We start from the raw sequence: 18,769 nt of genomic DNA, 5'->3' as shown, positions 1-18,769 counted from the left end.
CGTTGATGTAGCGACCACCGTAAACATACTCGTAACGCCCGTCACCAGAGTCACATGATCGATTTACGATCGCACGTTCGATGTGTATCGTTTGGAGTGTTATTTTTCAGTAAATGCGTTTCAAACGATATAAAGAAATAAGTAACGAATATAACTATTGCAAGACACGTACATGAACATATTTTGCGAAAAGAATAAAACTTTGCAGTGCAGTGCTGCACGGGAAGTTGCTTCTTCGACACTGTGAACGGTAGCTGTATCATTCTTCCGGGGAAGACCTCTCCTCCACCAAGACCGGTGCTCGCTGTTTAGTTTACAGTCAGACTATAGCCATAAAAAGAAATAATAATCTTCGTGTCTACATTGACAAGGATGTACTTGAGATTTTCCAGTCCTTAACAACCAACGAACAGCATTAGCTGTATGTAATTTGCTACCTTCCCTCTACGACGTTTTTATCTGGCTGCCTACGGAACTCTCTTATCATCATGCAACGACAGCGCTACGAGAAAGGAAAAACAGTCATGATGTTAAAACTGTGCTAATATTTGGAGTTAAGTTCGCGCTATGTTCTGTCACACATCCAGTACGAAAAGCAACCGTTAATCTACGCCATCTCCACCACCCACTCCTCGTGATGGGGGTGAGGGGGGGTGGGGGGGGGGGTGTAACGGCTGATGTATATGGACGCCCACCCGAGCAGAGAAGCAGTCATCAGGAATTACCTTAAGATGGAAACTAGTTTGTTTGCCGAAATACTTACGACGTGGACCAGGCAGACATTCGGAAAATCTACGAAGGTGAGCAAAATGAAAACCTTAAATTTGTAACAACAAATTGAAATTTCGCGCCGTTATCCTGTAAGTTGGTAAGCGTGCTACAAACAGCGTACAGAATGGCCTGTACGTGGCAGCATAGTGCAGATGTACACATAGCGTCGCAGTATCAATATAAAGATTGCCGCCCCACTTGCGACTTGCACCGGGGAAGAACAGCGTTCTGTTTTTCGGTTTTTGCGTAGTGAAGGTGTGAAACCTATTGAAATTCATCGACGAATGAAGGTTCAGTTCGATGATGCATGTTTGTCACAGCAACAAGACTACAAATGGAGTAGGAAGTTCGTAAATGGTGTGACTTCAGTGGAAGATGCTCCTCGTCCAGGTCAGGCACAACGAGTTGTGACTCCATGGAACTTTGCAGCAGTTGAAGCCATAGTGAAGGAAAACCGCCGAGTGACACTGAATGACATTGCAGCATGTTTACAGATTAGTCATGGGTCAGCACACCACACTGTGCATGATGCGTTCCAGTTTCACAAAGTGTCTGCAAGAAAGGTGTCACGGTAGCTGACTCCTGAAATGAGACAACGACGTGTTGATGCTTGTGAAGAACTTCTTCCGCGCTTTGAACGAGAAGGTGATGGCTTCCTTGCAAGAATCGTCACTGGGGACGAAACTGGGGTTCACTTCCACCAAACGGAAACGAAGAGAGCGAGCAAGGAATGGCGCCATTCCTCATCACCAAAACCAAAGAAGTTTCGAACAGAACCATCAGCAGGGAACGTTATGCTGACTCTCTTTTGGGACGAAGAAGGCGTAATTTTGGAGTATTACATGCCTAGAGGGACCACTGTCACCAGTGCATCATACACAGATCTCCTAAAAAATCATCTGCGGCCTGCAATCAAATCAAAGCGACGTGGATTGCTGTCAGCAGGTGTCCTTTTGCAACATGACAATGCAAGGTTCCACACTGCCCGTACAACAGTTGCAACAATCACAGACGTGCATTTTGAGTGTCTTCCTCATCCACCATTCTCACCATACCTTGCCCCAGGTGATTTCCACATGTTTGGACCACTCAAAGACGCAATGGGAGAAAAGAAGTTCCGTTCTGATGAAGAAGTACGCCACGCGGTGCATGAGTGGTTGCGCGGACTGCCAAAAGAATTTTTTTTTTTCTAAAAGAATTTATGCACTTTGTAAGCGCTGGAGAACTTGCATTGAGCGTGGGAGAGATCATGTTGAAAAGTGATACAGCTGCACAATAAATAATATTTAAAAAAATATGTAAGGTTTTCATTTGACTCACCCTCGTACAAATGGCTTCGTTTTTTTATGCATAATGTCAGAGAAAACAGCAGATCGCACATCAAGACGGAGCCATACAATACCATTACACTTACGGCAAAACGTTCCCACATTGACGCCTGCCTTTCTTTTGATTTTTCGCATTTATCCTGATGAATTAGAAAACAGCTCTAATCATGCTAGAACTAGCAAGTAATTTCATTTCGTACTGCTTCGATCGAAGAGCACAATGACCAGACTAACTAAATGTTTAGCTGTATTACCACATAAGGTAAATTCGTAGTATGCAAAATAAGCTGCCATTTTTGTCTACACATCGTTGAACCCAACGACAGACAGTTCCAAGTGCATAACATACCGAGCTGAATAGGAGTGTTGTAGAACCATTACTGTGAAGCCAACATCTACCAACACAATTTCGGAGGATTTTCAGATATATTTAGGTGTTTTGGTGTAAAGGAACCATGATCATCCGTGGCTGATTACAGATTAATTGAATTTCGTTTGACTTCTTGCCCCAGCTTACACTGTCCAGTCACATTAATATACCGTCTGTCAAAAGCCTGAGTAACCAGAATTTGCAGCGCGAGGCGTTCAGGATGAGGGTCAGTGAAATTCTGGAATATTCTGACGGGAATATGGAACCATGTAGACTCCATGGCCGTGGAACTCGATAGAGGATTCATGAGACGAACATCCGGGTCAAGGTGGTACCACAGATACTCGATTGCGTTTACATCCAGGGAGTCTGGTGCCCAGGGGAGTCGGTAAACCCATCCTGGTGCTCTTCGAACCACGCACATACGCAACGAGCTGTGTGACATGTTTCATTGTCCTCCTGATAGACGCCAGCGTGCCGATGAACAACAACATCCACGTGGGGATAGATGTGGTCACCAATGACAGATGCACCCTTTCGTAGATCCACAGTGCCTTCCAGCGATAACGACGAGATCACCCATGGAATTCCAGGATACGTTCCATATATCATACCGCTCCTCCACTGGCCTGTGCCCCTTACTCCCAGATGTTTCCAACGTAAACGCCATAGGCCGTCTGTCGGACAGAGCATGCAACGTGATTCATCCGAAAAGGCCACTTGTCACAGTCAGTGGACGTCCAGTTGTGGTACTGGTGCGCAAGTCCCAGCATTTGTCGCCGATGAACAGCAGTCAAATGGTTCAAATGGCTCTGAGCAAAAAATGGTTCAAATGGCTCTGAGTACTATGGGACTTAACATCTGTGGTCACCAGTCCCCTAGAACTTAGAACTACTTAAACCTAACTAACCTAAGGACATCACACACATCCATACCCGAGGCAGAATTCGAACCTGCGTCCGTAGCGGTCACACGGTTCCAGACTAAAGCGCCTAGAACCGCACGGCCACACCGTCCGGCAACGGCAGTCAACATGGGCGCATGAACGAGGTGCTGCGGAGGCCTATAAGCTGCAACGTTCGCTGAACGGTAGTTCAGAAGACGCTGTTCGTAGCTCCTTGGTTCATCTGGGTAGTTGCACGTCTGTTCGGCCGTACACACCTCCGCAGCCATCGCTCAACCTTGTCATCGACTGTCACCACAGTTTCCTCAGTGAAAGCGCAGTTTCGCCATGTGGGGTTTGTTTTAGCAATAGCGACACGCGAATATTTTTTCAAATTACAGTAGAACCCCTCTAATCCGACCTTGGATGGTCCGTCACTCCGGTTAGTCCGACCATGCTCAGGCTCGCGAGCCTGTGCCGACTCGTCACTGACTGGACGCCTGTGGGGCCATTGTTACGGTGTCTGCCACTGTGCATATCGTTATACTGTACGTTATTGTGCAGTTTTATCCTTTGTTGGGATTAAAAAACGTCGTTGTTTGCTTTATTCCGTGTTCTCTACAGTACTTATTACTGTAGATTCATTGTGTGTACAGTTGTCTGTTTTTCAACATGTCTGGGTTCAAACGTAATCACGTAACTCTTTCACTAAATGAAAAATTAAGACTGGACGAAGGAGAACCGCTCCAAAAAATTGCAAAGGAACTGAATGTAGCTGTTCGCACAATTAATGATTGCAGTAAGAATCGGAAAGACATTGAATCCTATACAGTTACGGCTGAGCCGGCCGGAGTGGCCGTGCGGTTCTGGGCGCTACAGTCTGGAGCCGGGCGACCGCTGCGGTCGCAGGTTCGAATCCTGCCTCGGGCATGGATATGTGTGATGTCCCTAGGTTAGTTAGGTTTAAGTAGTTCTAAGTTCTAGGGGACTGATGACCTCAGCAGTGAAGTCGCATAGTGCTCAGAGCCATTTGAACCATTTTAGTTACGACTGATGGTGAAAACACACTGAAGAATCGCAAAACATCAAAAAAGCCTAAACTTGAACTGCTCGATAAGGAATTGTGGATGTGGTTTTGACAAGAAAGAAGGAAAGGAACTCCAATATCCGGGCCAATTCTCAAAGAAAAAGCGATAGTTTTGCACAAAAAACTGGAAGCCGAAAGAAAATTTGCTGCCAGTGAAGGCTGGATTGATAGCTGGAAAACTCGTCTTGGTGTCCGATTTGTTTCTATTTCCGGTGAAAAACTATCTGCCGATGCCGCAGTTTTCTGTTAAGTTTCAAAAAATTGTAGAAGAAAATGAATTGTTACCTTGCCAAGGGTATAAATCGACGAGACGGGGCTGAACTTTAAAATGTTGCCAACAAAAACGCTCGCAGCTCCAAATGAATCCGTGATAGGAACGAAACTTATAAAAGATAGAATAACAGTCATTCCTTGTAGTAACGCAGATGGTACCCACAAGCTCCCCTTGTTCGTCATTGGCAAATCTAAGAACCCAAGGTCATTCAAAAATACAAATTTATCTTCCCTGCCGGTTTATCTCCGCAATCAAAAATCTACTTGGATGGACTGCAACCTTTTTAAATCCTGGTTTTTTGATAAGTTTGTGCCATCGGTCGAAAAAGACTTGAAGCAAAAAAATCTGTCTGTTCGTGCTCTTCTGCTGTTGGATAACGCACCATCACATCCATCTGAGGAAATTTGGGTGAAAGAGGACATAAAAGCTCTCTCTCTGCCTCCTAATGTGACCTCACTCATCCAACCAATGGATCAGGGCGTTATCGAATGGTTAAAAAGGCGATATCGCAGAAAGTATATCAGCTCAATCTTGGAAAAATCTGAACGAGGTCATAACTTATTTGAGGCAATGAAATCCCTGAATATCAAAGATGCTATCTACACAATCGCTGCAGCATGGGATGAACTGAAACATTACACACTGCGGAAATCGTGGCGTAAGCTTTGGCCACAAGGTATGACTGAAAATGAGCATACCGAAGATGAGCAAAACAACGACGCACTGGAAATCGTTAAAGATCTACAAACTCTGGAGCCGAACTTCCCTGCCATTGAAGTTGAAGAGTGAATCAACGAATGTGACAAAGACTGTGACACTTTTGAAGAGCTTAATGACGACGAGATTGATGCCGCTGTTAGCCAGGAAACTGTGAACGAGCGGACGGCGAAGACGAACCCCCCACCCGGATTTCACACACCGATGCAAAAAACGTTTTTGACGTCGCCCTTCAATACATCGAGAAGAATCCAACTTCAATTCCAAAGGACGTCCTGTGGATAAAAAAAGTGGAGGGACACTGCAGCTAAATCTAGAATAACATCTGCTAAACAAAAATGTATCACTGACTTTTTTTCCAAGTAATTTGTTTTCGCCTTTACTGTAAAAACAATGCATACAGTATATTCATTCCTTAGCATATACATACAGTAGTTTATTTCTTTGTAAAAAATTTCTTTTTTATGTACAGTGCTCTAAACATTTTTTAGTTTACAGTATGTATAGTTTATACGTCATTAAGTACAGTACAGTACTGTAATTTGTTTGTCGTTTTTCCTTTTAAAACCAATAAATATTATAGTGTGTGTAGAGGTTTTGTAGTTAATACATTGTTTAACACTGTGTAAAAAACATCTTTTTAGATTACTGTAGACGTCTTTTAGTTCTTAACTCGTTTAATTTTTTTGTACTAAATGTCTTTTTATATTTTTTGCAATAAACATTAGATTTTTCGGATAATCCGACCTTTTTTTCGTTCCGATCATGGTCCCGGTTCCGAAGGTGACGGATTAGAGGGGTTCTACTGTAAGCTGGTTCGGAAATGCTTCCGCCCTTGGCCCGAAAGTCAATGGTAATACCAGTCTGGACGTCAGATAAATGGCTCCGTTTCCACATTACGACGATGACTGCACTATTTTCCGCGTCCCTCCGACATGCTCCAGTGCAAGTCCTTCCACCTGCCGTCTGTGAATGGTTTTTGCACGTTAACGGCGAACATATGCGGTGGTCACATTAATGTGACTGGACCACAGAGTAAATGTCGACGGTGTGCACTGAGAATCCTTTGTGGAAACAATCTTGTTCCATTCACTCTAAGTACTGGCTGTTGACAACAGTATTGCCCACTTTACTCTTAACCCTCCAGCTTGCTCGGTTCTGTCACGTGCTGTTTTTCCCGCAGCAATGAAGTTTCCAAGGTGAACGCATTTCGCTTCTGTGAAACATATCGTCTATTGAACAAGTGCCCATAATTATTAAGGTGTGAATATGAGAGCTCAATTTTACTGGCTCTTTCTTTCTTGTTTTGGTGTCCTCAAAGTCTGTAAAGGGAATTTAGTTACACCCTGTATGTATACCAGGTTAAGATTTCATGATTGTATATTCATCATAGCCCGCAGGCTATTGCGGAGCGAAAGCTTATTTACTCGAATATTCATGTCACTGCGCAAGATGTTAGGCCATTTGGAAAATTGAGCACGAACTCTTAAGTTTCTTTGTCATATGCATTCACTCCGTTAGTTGTACAGTTCATTCCGTTAATACACTACTGGCCATTAAAATTGCTACAACACGAAGATGACGTGCTACAGACGCGAAATTTAACCGACAGGAAGAAGATGCTGTGATATGCAAATGATAAGCTTTTCAGAGCATTCACACAAGGTTGGCGCCGGTGGCGACACCTACAACGTGCTGACATGAGGAAAGTTACCAGCCGATTTCTCATACACAAACAGCAGTTGACCGGCGTTGCCTGGTGAAACGTAGTTGTGATGCCTCGTGTAAGGCGGAGAAATGCGTACCATCACGTTTCCGACTTTGATAAAGGTCGGATTGTAGCCTATCGCGATCGCAGTTTATCTTATCGCGACATTGCTGCTCGCGATGGTCGAGATTCAATGACCGTTAGCAGAATATGGAATCGCTGGGTTCAGGATGGTAATACGGAACGCCGTGCTGGATCCCAACGGCCTCGTGTCACTAGCAGTCGAGATGACAGGCATCTTATCCACATGGCTGTAACGGATCGTGCAGCCACGTCTCGAACCCTGAGTCAACAGATGGGGACGATTGCAAGACAACAACCATCTGCACGAACAGTTCGACGACGTTTGCAGCAGCATGGATGGCTCTGAGCACTATGGGACTCAACTGCTGAGGTCATTAGTCCCCTAGAACTTAGAACTAGTTAAACCTAACTAACCTAAGGACATCACAAACATCCATACCCGAGGCAGGATTCGAACCTGCGACCGTAGCGGTCTTGCGGTTCCAGACTGCAGCGCCTTTAACCGCACGGCCACTTCGGCCGGCGGCAGCATGGACTATCAGCACAGAGACCTTGGCTGCGGTTACCCTTGACGCTGCATCACAGACAGGAGCGCCTGCGATGGTGTACTCAACGACGAACCTGGGTGCACGAATGGCAAAACATCAGTTTTTCGGATGAATCCAGGTCCTGTTTACAGCATCTTGATGGTCGCATCCGTGTTTGGCGACATCGCGGTGAACGCACATTGGAAGCGTGTATTCGTCATCGCCATACTGGCGTATCACCCAGCGCGATGGTATATGGTGTCATTGGTTACACGTCTCGGTCACCTCTTGTTCGTACTGACGGCACTTTGAACAGTGTACGTTACATTTCAGATGTCTTACGACCTGTGGCTCTACCCTTCATTCGATCCCTGCGAAACCCTACATTTCAACGGCGTAATGCACGACCGCATGTTGCAGGTCCTGTACGGGCCTTTCTGAATACAGAAAATTTTCGACTGCTGCCCTGGCCAGACCATTCTCCAGATCTCTCACCAAATGAAAACGCCTGGTCAATGGTGGTCGAGCAATTGGCTCGTCACAATACGCTAGTCACTACTATTGATGAACTGTGTTATCGTGTTGTAGCTGCATGGGTAGCTGTGCCTGTACACGCCATCTAAGCTCTGTTTGATTCAATGCCCAGGAGTATCAAGGCCGTTGTTACGGCCAGAAGAGGTCGTTCTGGGTACTGATTTCTCAGGATCTACGGAACCAAATTGCGTGAAAATGTAATCACATGTCAGTTCTAGTATAATATATTTGTCCAATGAATACCCGTTTATCATCTGCATTTCTTGTTGGTGTAGCTATTTTAATGGCCGGTAGTGTAAAATTAAGTTACAGCTGTTTCAGGACCAACACTTGCACATCCCTCCAGCAAAACTCAACTTCCACTCGTATCCTGCACCACATGGGAATGTGGAAATGGGAAAGGCAGCTCCACAGAACATGAAGAAATTAGAAAAATTCTCAGTGATGACATCAGAGGATAAGAGGAACGGCGACTCACCAGCGAGGTGATGAGGTAGGACTGGTAGACGCCGATGAGCTTGATCTCCTCGGCCTGGCGCATCACCTCGGGCACCGTGTCCGTGTCGCAGTCCAGCACCAGCCGCGTCTCTCCAGACTGCCTGATCTCCTTGAGCAGCGGTCTGCGTGAAGTCAGAGAGTACTGTATCTCTTACTCCTGCAACTTCTAAAGCATCACTATTACATCTCGCATTGCTATTATTTTAAGGGACCATTACGAGTATATGCTGCGACAGAATTCATGGGATACCTGCTAACATCGTGTCGGACATCATTTTTCCCGGAGTAGTGCAGTAACTCGATGTGCCATGGACTCAACAAGTCGCTGGAAGTCCCCTGCAGAAACGCTGAGCCATCCATAATTGCGAAAATGCTACTGGAACAGGATTTGGTGCACGAACTGACCTCTCGATTATGGCCCATAAATGTTCGATGGGAGTCATGTCGGGCGGTCTGGATGGCCTGATCGTTCGCTCAAACTGTCTAAAATGTTCTTCAAACCAACTGCGTACAACTGTGGCTCGGTGGCATGGCCCATTGTCTTCAACAAAAATTCTGTAGTTGTTTGGGAACATAAAGTCCACGAGAGGCTGCAAACGGTCTCCAAGTAGCCGAACATAACCATTTCTAGTCAATGATCGATTGCGTTGGACAAGAGAACCCAGTCTGTTCCATGTAAACACAGCCCACACTAATATGGGGCCAACACCAGCTCGTACAGTGTCTTGTTGACAACTTGGGTCCATGGTTTTGTGCGGTCTGTTCCACACTCTCACCCCACTATCAGCTCTTACCAACTGAAATCGGGTCTCATCTGACCAGGCAACGGTTTTCCAGTCGTCTAGGATCCAACTGATGTCGTCATGAGCCCACAAGAGGCGCTGCAGGCAATTTCGTTTTGTTAGCAGAGGCTAACCATAGTCCATTAACGCCAGATTTCCCACACTGACCTAGCGCATTGATTTCTTCGATTACTTTCTGCATTATTGCTTGTCCGTTAGCACTGACAACTCTACGCAAACACCGCTGCTCTCGGTCGTTAAATGAAGGTCGTCGGTCACTGCGTTATCTCCGGCGATAGATAACGACTGAAATTTGCTATTTTCAGCACATTCTGAGGGTACTGTGGATCTCAGACTACTGAATTCCCTAAAAATTTCTGAAATGGAATGTCCCATGCGTCTAGCTCCAACTGTCATTCCGTGTTCGAAGTCTGTCAATTCCCGTCGTGCGTCTATAGTCATGTCGGAAATCTCTTCACAAGAATCGTCTGAGCACAAATGACGGTTCCGCCGATGCACTGCCCTCTTGTACCCTATTACGCGGTACTGCCGCCATCTGTATATATGCACATTGCTATCCCATGACTTTTGTCACCTTAGTATATTACCATGCCGGTTTGCACTGCGTTTGGCTGCCCTGTGGTTTGCCTTTTTCAGATCGTCAACTATTGTCACCAAAAGAGTTAGTCTGTATTGTGGAGGTAGATATGAACTTCACGGCCATGGAGAAAATGAGGTTTACTAGGTCTAGGAAACTTCCCATCTGCTCCGACTCTCTGTATACGCTTCATCGCAAGTACCCAGCGGAGAAATGACTACAAGATCAGTACGCTCACTGCCCCTACAGACCGCAGAAAAAGGAAGCAAATTTTCTGCGAGGTAAACTCATGTCGATGTTCAGACCAACAAATTGACGAATTCAGCAGCCAAGAAGGCTTCCACACTACCAGCTATGCTGTTCCCCTACGTATAGTGATCTCATTGTTCAGGAACAGATTCATTGTTATTAGAAAACATCCTCACTTCGATTACAACAATTTTTCTTTAAAAATAAGACTTTCTTTATGTAATTACCTCATAGTGTCCACACATTTTGCTTCAAAGGTCGTACACGTAAGTAAATTAATCGATTCTTCCTTGTCAGTGTTGTTTACTACCACAGAACATTGTATTCTGGAAACAAATATACGATCCAAATTAATTGCCTTTTATGAGAAATTATAAATGGATATAGAGTTCGATTATTAGTCATCGGAAAAGAGCGGATGTGAATAAGTGTGTGTTCGGGAGTTCCGGTAACGAAGGGTATACGCACGATCAAAATACAGGCAGATTCCACAAGTGGGAATACACAATGTACGAGTAGCGACTAGAGAGGTTATTACCGCAGTAGGAATATCGAAGGCTACGTTCACCTTGATAAGTGTACGTAATGCCTGGGCAGCATGATCTTAAATAACGTCCAGAAAAGCGAAAGCCAATCGCATACGACAGGATCGGAGCAGTCTATTTTGTCCGTGAATAACGTACATGAGGAGTCACTCGTGCTGTCGTTCTGTTATTCCGTAGTGCTGTTCACGGAATTTATCCGCCCCCCCCCCCCTTGGTTTGCTGGTCGAGTAGAGCGAGATAGTCAGGGGGCTGTGTCATATGTGTTAATGCTGGCCCACGCCCCAAGGTGACAACCACCCCAGGGAGGACTGATGCAATGGCTGCTAGGCTGTGACTTCTCACCAGCGTCGCCCAACACGTGCTTAAAAGCTGTGTAAAGGTACCGCCTTCGTTATATGCTTCTTGAATGATTGCGTTATCCTGTCAATATCGTTATTAAATACTTTGTAATAAGGGGGCGTCGTCAAGTGGTCGATGTCGTTACAGGTGCAGTCGTTAGCGATTTGTTGTGACGTAAGTGTCGTCTCATTGTTGGACTCGGCAGAGCATGAAACCACGTCGATCGTTAAATTTTTTGTCAACATTATCAGGAGTCAAAAAAAATGATCAAATGTGTGACAATTCCTAAGGGACCAAACTGCTGAAGCTATCGGTCCCTAGACTTACACACTGCTTAAACTAACTTATGCTAAGAACAACACCGGCGTGAGCGGCCGCGCAGTCATTGACATGGCGCCTCTTAACGCGGCTCATCAGGAGTCATTGTTGTGATGGAACTCATACGAACATTGAAATTAAGCTTTGATAGTGCATCCACTGCTGTAAAACAAACTGGTTGAAGAGTCAGCCTAATGATGTCAAGGTTTGGTCACATAGCTCGTCAATGTGAGATGAAGGGCACCTTGGGACGAACTGTGGCGGTGCCTCTTACCAGTACTCTGGCCACGCTCTGAGCACTGGCAAGGCGTTCTTTGTAGTCTATGTTCGCTGACAAATATGAGTGATGCTTGATCAAGCTTCCATCGTGATGCCGAGAAGTAGAACAGCACGCGTTAATCAGTTTTACCTGTTGCACAGAGGAACTAGTTCATGCTAGATGCATTCTGAGGCACAGGCAAATGAAGTACTTCACGAACCTGCTTAGAAGTGTATCATTTGTTCAGTTTAGGTAGCCATGGTCGTAAAAATCTGCGGTGTCATAAAATTTCTTCACGAATTTGGAAACAGATGGCTGTCTCGGGTTAAACCCTGATCTGGGCCCAAGGAGAGGCGATAAAGAGCTTCTGCACTCCCAGGTTCAGAGGTTGGATTACAACGAATTGTTATTTGTATTTTCTTAGGACCAAAGCCGAGCATGGCATATACTGAGACGTCTTCTTGGGCCAGTGGGCTGTCAGCTCAAAATACGACCAGCAATGACATATTATGGTCAAAAACAATGGGGAAATTGACGCCATAAAAAGTAAAGTGAAATTTTCTGGATTATTGCTTGTGCCTCCTTTCCAGTTTGCTTATAGTCGATCCTTGCAGGATCGTGGATGCTTATGTACAAAGCTGCAAGGAATGTGTACCTCGCGAAGAGAATGCGTGCTGCAGACGCCTTGTTGACGAGATGCATGGGTTGCTACGAGCACGATTACCTTGCTTGTACGTGGTTAGCCACAACAAAATATCAGGGTTTTTTTTTCAGTCTTAAGGCATGTTCTTTTTTCGAAGTGCATTAAGGTGCTCTGAAATCTCTGACAAAGCGGAATAAAATGTTGCGTGTTAAGTAATTTTTTCGAGAAACGATTGTAGTTCCCTCTGATTCGAAGGTTTAGGTAAACGGTCGATTGTAGAAAGAGCTGCTGTTTAGTCTATAGGCCACCCTTGCTCAGAATAAGGTACTCGACATAAGATGGAAAAACTGCGACAAATTACAATTTAGTGCGGCTGTCTTTAGTTGTGGGAAGAGCGTTTGTCAGTTCTGCATACCTTTCTGCCTTGCGCTCTTCGTGACGGTATTGTCATGGGAGTGGATATCGCCCATCCATTTCATTCTCATTAGTTGTTCTGATTTATAGCGGGCGCATTGTCAAGCCGAATAGGAAACCTCATAACGATATGGATATAAGGCATGTCGTTATCATAGCCTTCTTCGATCGTTCATTCACATCCGCCTATCTTAGATATTTGCCGCGCGGGGTAGCCGCGCCGTCTAGGGCGCCTTGCCACGGTCCGTGCGCCACCCCCCCCCCTCCCACCCCTCCCCACCCACCGTCGAAGGTTCGAGTCCTCCCTCGGGCATGGAAGTGTGTGTTGTCCATAGCGTAAGTTAGTTTAAGTTAGCTTAAATAGTGTGTAGGCTTAGGGACCGATGACCAAAGTAGTTTGGTCCCATAAGACCTTATCACAAATTTTATTAGATATTTGCCTCATTTTAGGTGGGTAAACAATTCAACTAATCTCTTCATCGAATCTCTGAGGGAAATGGGGGTTGAATACTGGCTGTGCGTTAATTTTTTTTTTTAGTATTTATTTGACCTCTAACCAACTGTGTGTTAATTGTGGCTTAAAAACGCTGCACAACCGCAAGGTTCAGTTGGACTTCCGCTAATATTGCGCTCGAGGAAAGGGGGCTGTTGCTTCCCAGAGGTGTCATGCAGCTAGGGTGCGCACTCACATCGCCCTAAAGTACGGGATGAGTCGGAGGTGGGAAAAAAATGAGACAACGCAAATGGCTGTGCTCTGATGTGATAGTTTATTTTCATTGGCTGAATTTGAAATTGTACCTACCAAGAGTAATCATGCACAGACAATCTTTTTTATGGTAAACCATTAAAAATATGGATGGATATATTGTGGCCACGTATGTTAACAAACAATAGTGCGATGCTATAAGTTGAGACGAATCCAAATGAACGTAGTTTGTTTGGTTTCTGCGAGAAACAGGTTCAATGGTTCAATTGGCTCTGAGCACTATGGGACTCAACTGCTGAGGTCATTAGTCCCCTAGAACTTAGAACTAGTTAAACCTAACTAACCTAAGGACATCACAAACATCCATGCCCGAGGCAGGAATCGAACCTGCGACCGTAGCGGTCTTTCGGTTCCAGACTGCAGCGGCTTTAACCGCACGGCCACGTCGGCCGGCTCGAGAAACAGGGATACGTAAATCCACTTGAGAGTGGATGAACATATCGTTAACTTGCGGAGTTAGTTGTGAGCGTATTTCGCTTGCCTGCGATGGGCTCTAGCTGATTATAGTCGTCGTGCCATCTGCGAAAGACACACATTGCCGTGCAGTGCGGTAGAGGATACATCACAACGCTGAGGGTGTGGAGCCACCATGCTGGCAATGAGGAAATGCAGCAGATGATAGAGACAATGCTGTACAACGGTGATATAGCAGTAATTTGTACTAAATGGCTGGGAGGTTTGGGGGCATTCCGATAATTTGCAACGTACTTCAACGTAGTCTGTACCGATCCACGATCCACAGCTGAGCTATTATCGCTATTGTTTATTACTGCAGAGAGGTGCATATTAATTTCTTACTCTTGCGCAACCAATCGAGGTGGCACAGTGGTTAGCACACTGCTCAAGTCTTCGAGAGAACAATGGTTCAGATCTCTGTCCAGTCATCCATATTTTGATTTTGTTCAGTAACAGAACAGATGTCGAACAATGTTATAAGAAATGTGTGTCAGTTTTGTATGATGAGTTTTTATCACATGATTTCTTTTGCAGATATTGGTTATCTGCTCAAATATATATGATACCATAGGAGACAGGTCGTAATGAGTGGTTGATTTGTTTCAAATTTCATTTCTACAGTACCAGAAACTTTACGTGTCTGTCACATCAACATCGAATTATTTTGCAACGAACCATTAGGTAACACAAGCTCATTGCCGGCTGGCCGCAGGGTTTTCACTGCGAAATGGTCGCCATCTCTCGCGCCCTTGAGTATATCCGCTCCCGCTGTGACTTCGTTATCTGCAGTGACTCCTTGAGCGGTTTACGAGCTAGCGACCAGTGTTTTCCTCACTCTCGTCTGGTCGTCTGGTGATGGCTATACAGGAGTCCATTCATACTCTTGCCCGAGGAGGCCGCTCCGTGGGTTTTTTGTGGACCCCCGGTCATTAGGCATCCCGGGTAGTCAACGTGTTGACACGCTGGCCAAACGGCAGTCGGTGCAACTGCTTTGGAGATTGGCCTTTCGGAGTGTGATCTCCGTTCAGTTTTCGGCAGAAGGTCCTTGGTAACTAGGTTGATGAATGGCGCACCCTGCCTTCACCCAGCAAACTTCGGATCGTCAAGGAGACTACCGGTGTGTGGCGCTTCTCCTTGTGGGCCTCTCGCAAGGGCTCTGTTGTACTCTGCCGGGTGCACATTGGCCAAACCACGCTGACGCACGGTTATTTATTGCGCCGCAAGGACCCACCTCTCCGTCGCTGTGGTTCAGCATTGACAGTGGTCCACATCTTGTTGGACTGTCCACTTTCAACGACACTCAGGCAGACGTTTGCGCTCCCTGATACGCTCCATACACTTTTAACGGATGTTGTTACAAGGGCAGGCTTAGTTTGGAGTTTTAATCGTGCAGTAGACTTTTATCGCTCGATCTGAGGGTTTGTCTCTTTCTTTTGTATTGAGTCTAGCCTTTGGCCAACTGTTTTAGATTGGGCTTTTTAGTGTCTCTCTTGATGGTTGGCTTTTCCTTTTCTTGTTTCCATGGTGGGCCAACCATTGTAACACTCTGTGTGTTTTTAATTCCTGTTTTCTGGTCTTTGTCTATGTCTTTCTTGTTCTGTGTCATCCCTTGTCATCTCAGTTGCTTGTTTCTGTTCCTTGTGGGTGTTTTTCATGATCGTGGAAAAGGGACTGATGGTCTTTGTAGTCTGGTCCCTTCAACCCTCACAAACCAACCACCCAACCACAAGCTTCCTCTGTCACACCACTGAGTAAATGTGTGCAAGAACAACTGAAAGCTTGACCGAGCACGGTGGCACAGTGGTTAGACTCTGGAGTCGTATTCGGCAGAAAGGTGGTGCGAATATCCACCCTGCCATCCAGACTGAGGGTTCTCGTTATATCCCTAAATCCCTCGAAAGGGGTCGGCTGCTTTCTTCCTCTTCTTTCCCCCAGTGCAGCTTTTACCCAGTTTCTAATGACTCTGTCGCTGCCGGACCACTAAATTACAATCTTCCTTCCTTGCTTGCTATCTGATAGCTTGCCAGTGGGGCCCTTGTTGACATACCTGTGGTCGCCGTCTTGGCTGAGCTGTCGGACGGCGACGGGCGGATCCCGGGGCTCCCTCTCCTGGAGCACACTGCGCAGGCGCACCAGCGACTCGTCGCCCTGGTACAGCACCGTGTAGGACCGCCACTTCAGCTCGCGCAGCACGTCCACCAGCGCCTGTGGCAACACAGCTGCTGTCTATCTACACTACGTAGTCTCCAGGACAAGCAAAATAAAGAAATGACAGCACATCTACAAATAGCGATCAAAAAGTTTCCGTTTGAAGGCGTTATTGCAGCGTACAAGCAACGAATCCTTACTGCGATGCGGGTGTATAAGCACCAACATGTAAGTAAGGTATTGGTGTCACATTCGTATCTTTCCGGCGTGCGTGCAGTAAATGCGGAAACGTGAACTTTGGCCAACGTGCTGTTATTCTTTTCTTGGCTGCCAAAGGATGAACACCGGCATATATCAATCGGGGAATGAAGAATGTGCATGGGGCTGCATGTCTGTCGAAAAACACCGGTGTGGAATGGTGCACCAAGTTATCGTAAATGGCTTACCGCACAAGTTACGCCAACTCAAGCACCCACCCTGTAGTCCTTATCTCTCATCAGGTAATTACACTATGTGGTCAAAAGTATCAAAAAATGGCTCTGAGCACTATGGAACTTAAAATCTGAGGTCATCAGTCCTCTAGAACTTATAACTACTTAAACCTAACTAACCTAAGGACATCACACACATCCATGCCCGAGTGAGGATTCGAACCTGCGACCGTAACAGTCGCGCGGTTCCAGACTGAAGCGCCTAGAACCGCTCTGCCACACCGGCCGGCTATCAAAAGTATCCTGACACCCCCAAAAACATACGTTTTCCATATTAGGTGCATTGTGCTGCCACCTACTGCCAGGTACTTCGTATCAGCGACCTCAGTAGTCACTAGACATCGTCAGAGAGCAGAATGGGGCGCTCTGCGGAACTCACGGACTTCGAATGTGGTCAGGTGATTGGGTGTAACTTGTGTCATACGTCTGTACGCGAGATTTCCACACTCCTAAATATCCCTAGGTCCACTGTTTCCGATGTGATAGTGAAGTGGAAACGTGAAGCGACACGTACAGCACAAAAGCGTACAGGCTGACCTCGTCTGTTGGCTGACAGAGACCGCCGACAGTTGAAGAGCGTCGTAATGTGTAATAGGCAGACATCTATCCAGACCATCACACAGGAATTCCAAACTGAATCAGGATCCACTGCAAGTACTATGGCAGTTAAGTGGGAGGTGACAAAAATTGGATTTCATGGTCGAGTGGCTGCTCATAAGCCACACATCACAATGGTAAATGCCAAGCGACGCCTCGCTTGCTGTAAGGAGCGTAATGTGGCGCACAATATGCTGATCCCATGGCAGGGTGTTGGTATGGCGAATGCCCTATGAGCGTCATCTGCCAGTGCGTGTAGCGCCAACAGTAAAATTCGGAGGGTAAATTATGGTGTGGTCTTGTTTTTCATCGAGAGGGCTTTCACCCCTTGTTGTTTTGCGTGGCACTATCACAGCACAGGCCTACATTGATGTTTTAATCACCTTCTGGCTTCACCGACCGACATCGATACCTCTCCTCAGTGCAGCACTCCGTGAAGAATGGGCTGCCAAAATGCAGCACCTGATTGAACGTATGCCTGCGAGATTGGAAGCTGTCGTCAAGGTTAAAAGTGGGCCAACACCATACTGAATTCCAGCATTACCGATGGAGGGCGCCACGAACATGTAAGTCATTTTCAGCCAGGTATCCGGATACTTTTGATCACTTAGTGCAACACGTGTTCGGTCCCTTAGAAAGGCCTTGAAGGGATGACGCTTCCTCTCGGATGAGAATGTGCAGCAGGCAGTTATGGACATCTTCACTCAGCACGACACAGTGTTTTATCAAAAGGGTATCTTCAACCTGATGTGTCGAAGTGATGATTGCGTCAATGTTCACAGCGATTTTGCCTGATTGGCGCATCGATATTAGACTGTACGGACTTTGAACGAAAACTTTTTGATAGCCCTTTATTCATCTCCAGATACGTGATTGCAAATCACACTAAAGTGCCTGGCAGAGGGTTCACCGAACTATTCCCCTATCATTCTAATCGCAAATTGCGCCTGGGAAATATTAACACTTAAATCATCCGGGGCGAGCTCTGATTGCTCTTGTTTTTTATGATGATTATTCTTCCTGTGTAGTATGGCGTCAATGAAATATTTTCGCATTCAGAGGAGAAAGTTGGTGAATGGAATTTCGTGAAAAGGTCTCGCTGTAATGAAAAACGCCTTTGTTTCAATGATTGTTGCCCCAACTCGCTTATCATATCCACCACATTTCGTGATAATACAAAGCCACCTGCCTTCCTTTCGACTTCTTCGGTGTCGCCTGTCTGTCCTGCCTTGGAAGGATCCCACACCGTTTAGCAGTGCTTTAGTAGAAGATGGAAAATCGCAGCATTGACAGTCCCTTTAGTAGACCTGTAACAACTTCTAAATGTTCCGACAGCAAAAAGCAGTCTTTGGTTTGCCTTCCCATTATCTATGCGATCGTTTC

General features: G+C 45.9%; 1 protein-coding gene across 1 annotated transcript in view; it reads right to left on the bottom strand.

Annotated features, from left to right (window-relative positions):
• Positions 1-18,769, bottom strand: part of LOC124594289 (glutamate receptor ionotropic, kainate 2-like) — a 152,433-nt gene that overhangs the window by 119,911 nt on the left and 13,753 nt on the right. The window contains exons 3-4 of the mRNA XM_047132652.1: positions 16,198-16,355; positions 8,762-8,903 (exon numbers count right to left, since the gene is read on the bottom strand). Of these exons, the coding sequence (XP_046988608.1) occupies positions 8,762-8,903; positions 16,198-16,355 (300 nt within the window). The remainder of the gene's footprint in view (positions 1-8,761; positions 8,904-16,197; positions 16,356-18,769) is intronic.

The sequence above is a fragment of the Schistocerca americana genome, chromosome 2 (genome assembly GCF_021461395.2).
Source record: "Schistocerca americana isolate TAMUIC-IGC-003095 chromosome 2, iqSchAmer2.1, whole genome shotgun sequence".
NCBI classification, from domain to species: Eukaryota; Metazoa; Arthropoda; class Insecta; order Orthoptera; family Acrididae; genus Schistocerca; species Schistocerca americana.
This window is presented reverse-complemented; position numbering and strand designations above follow the sequence as displayed.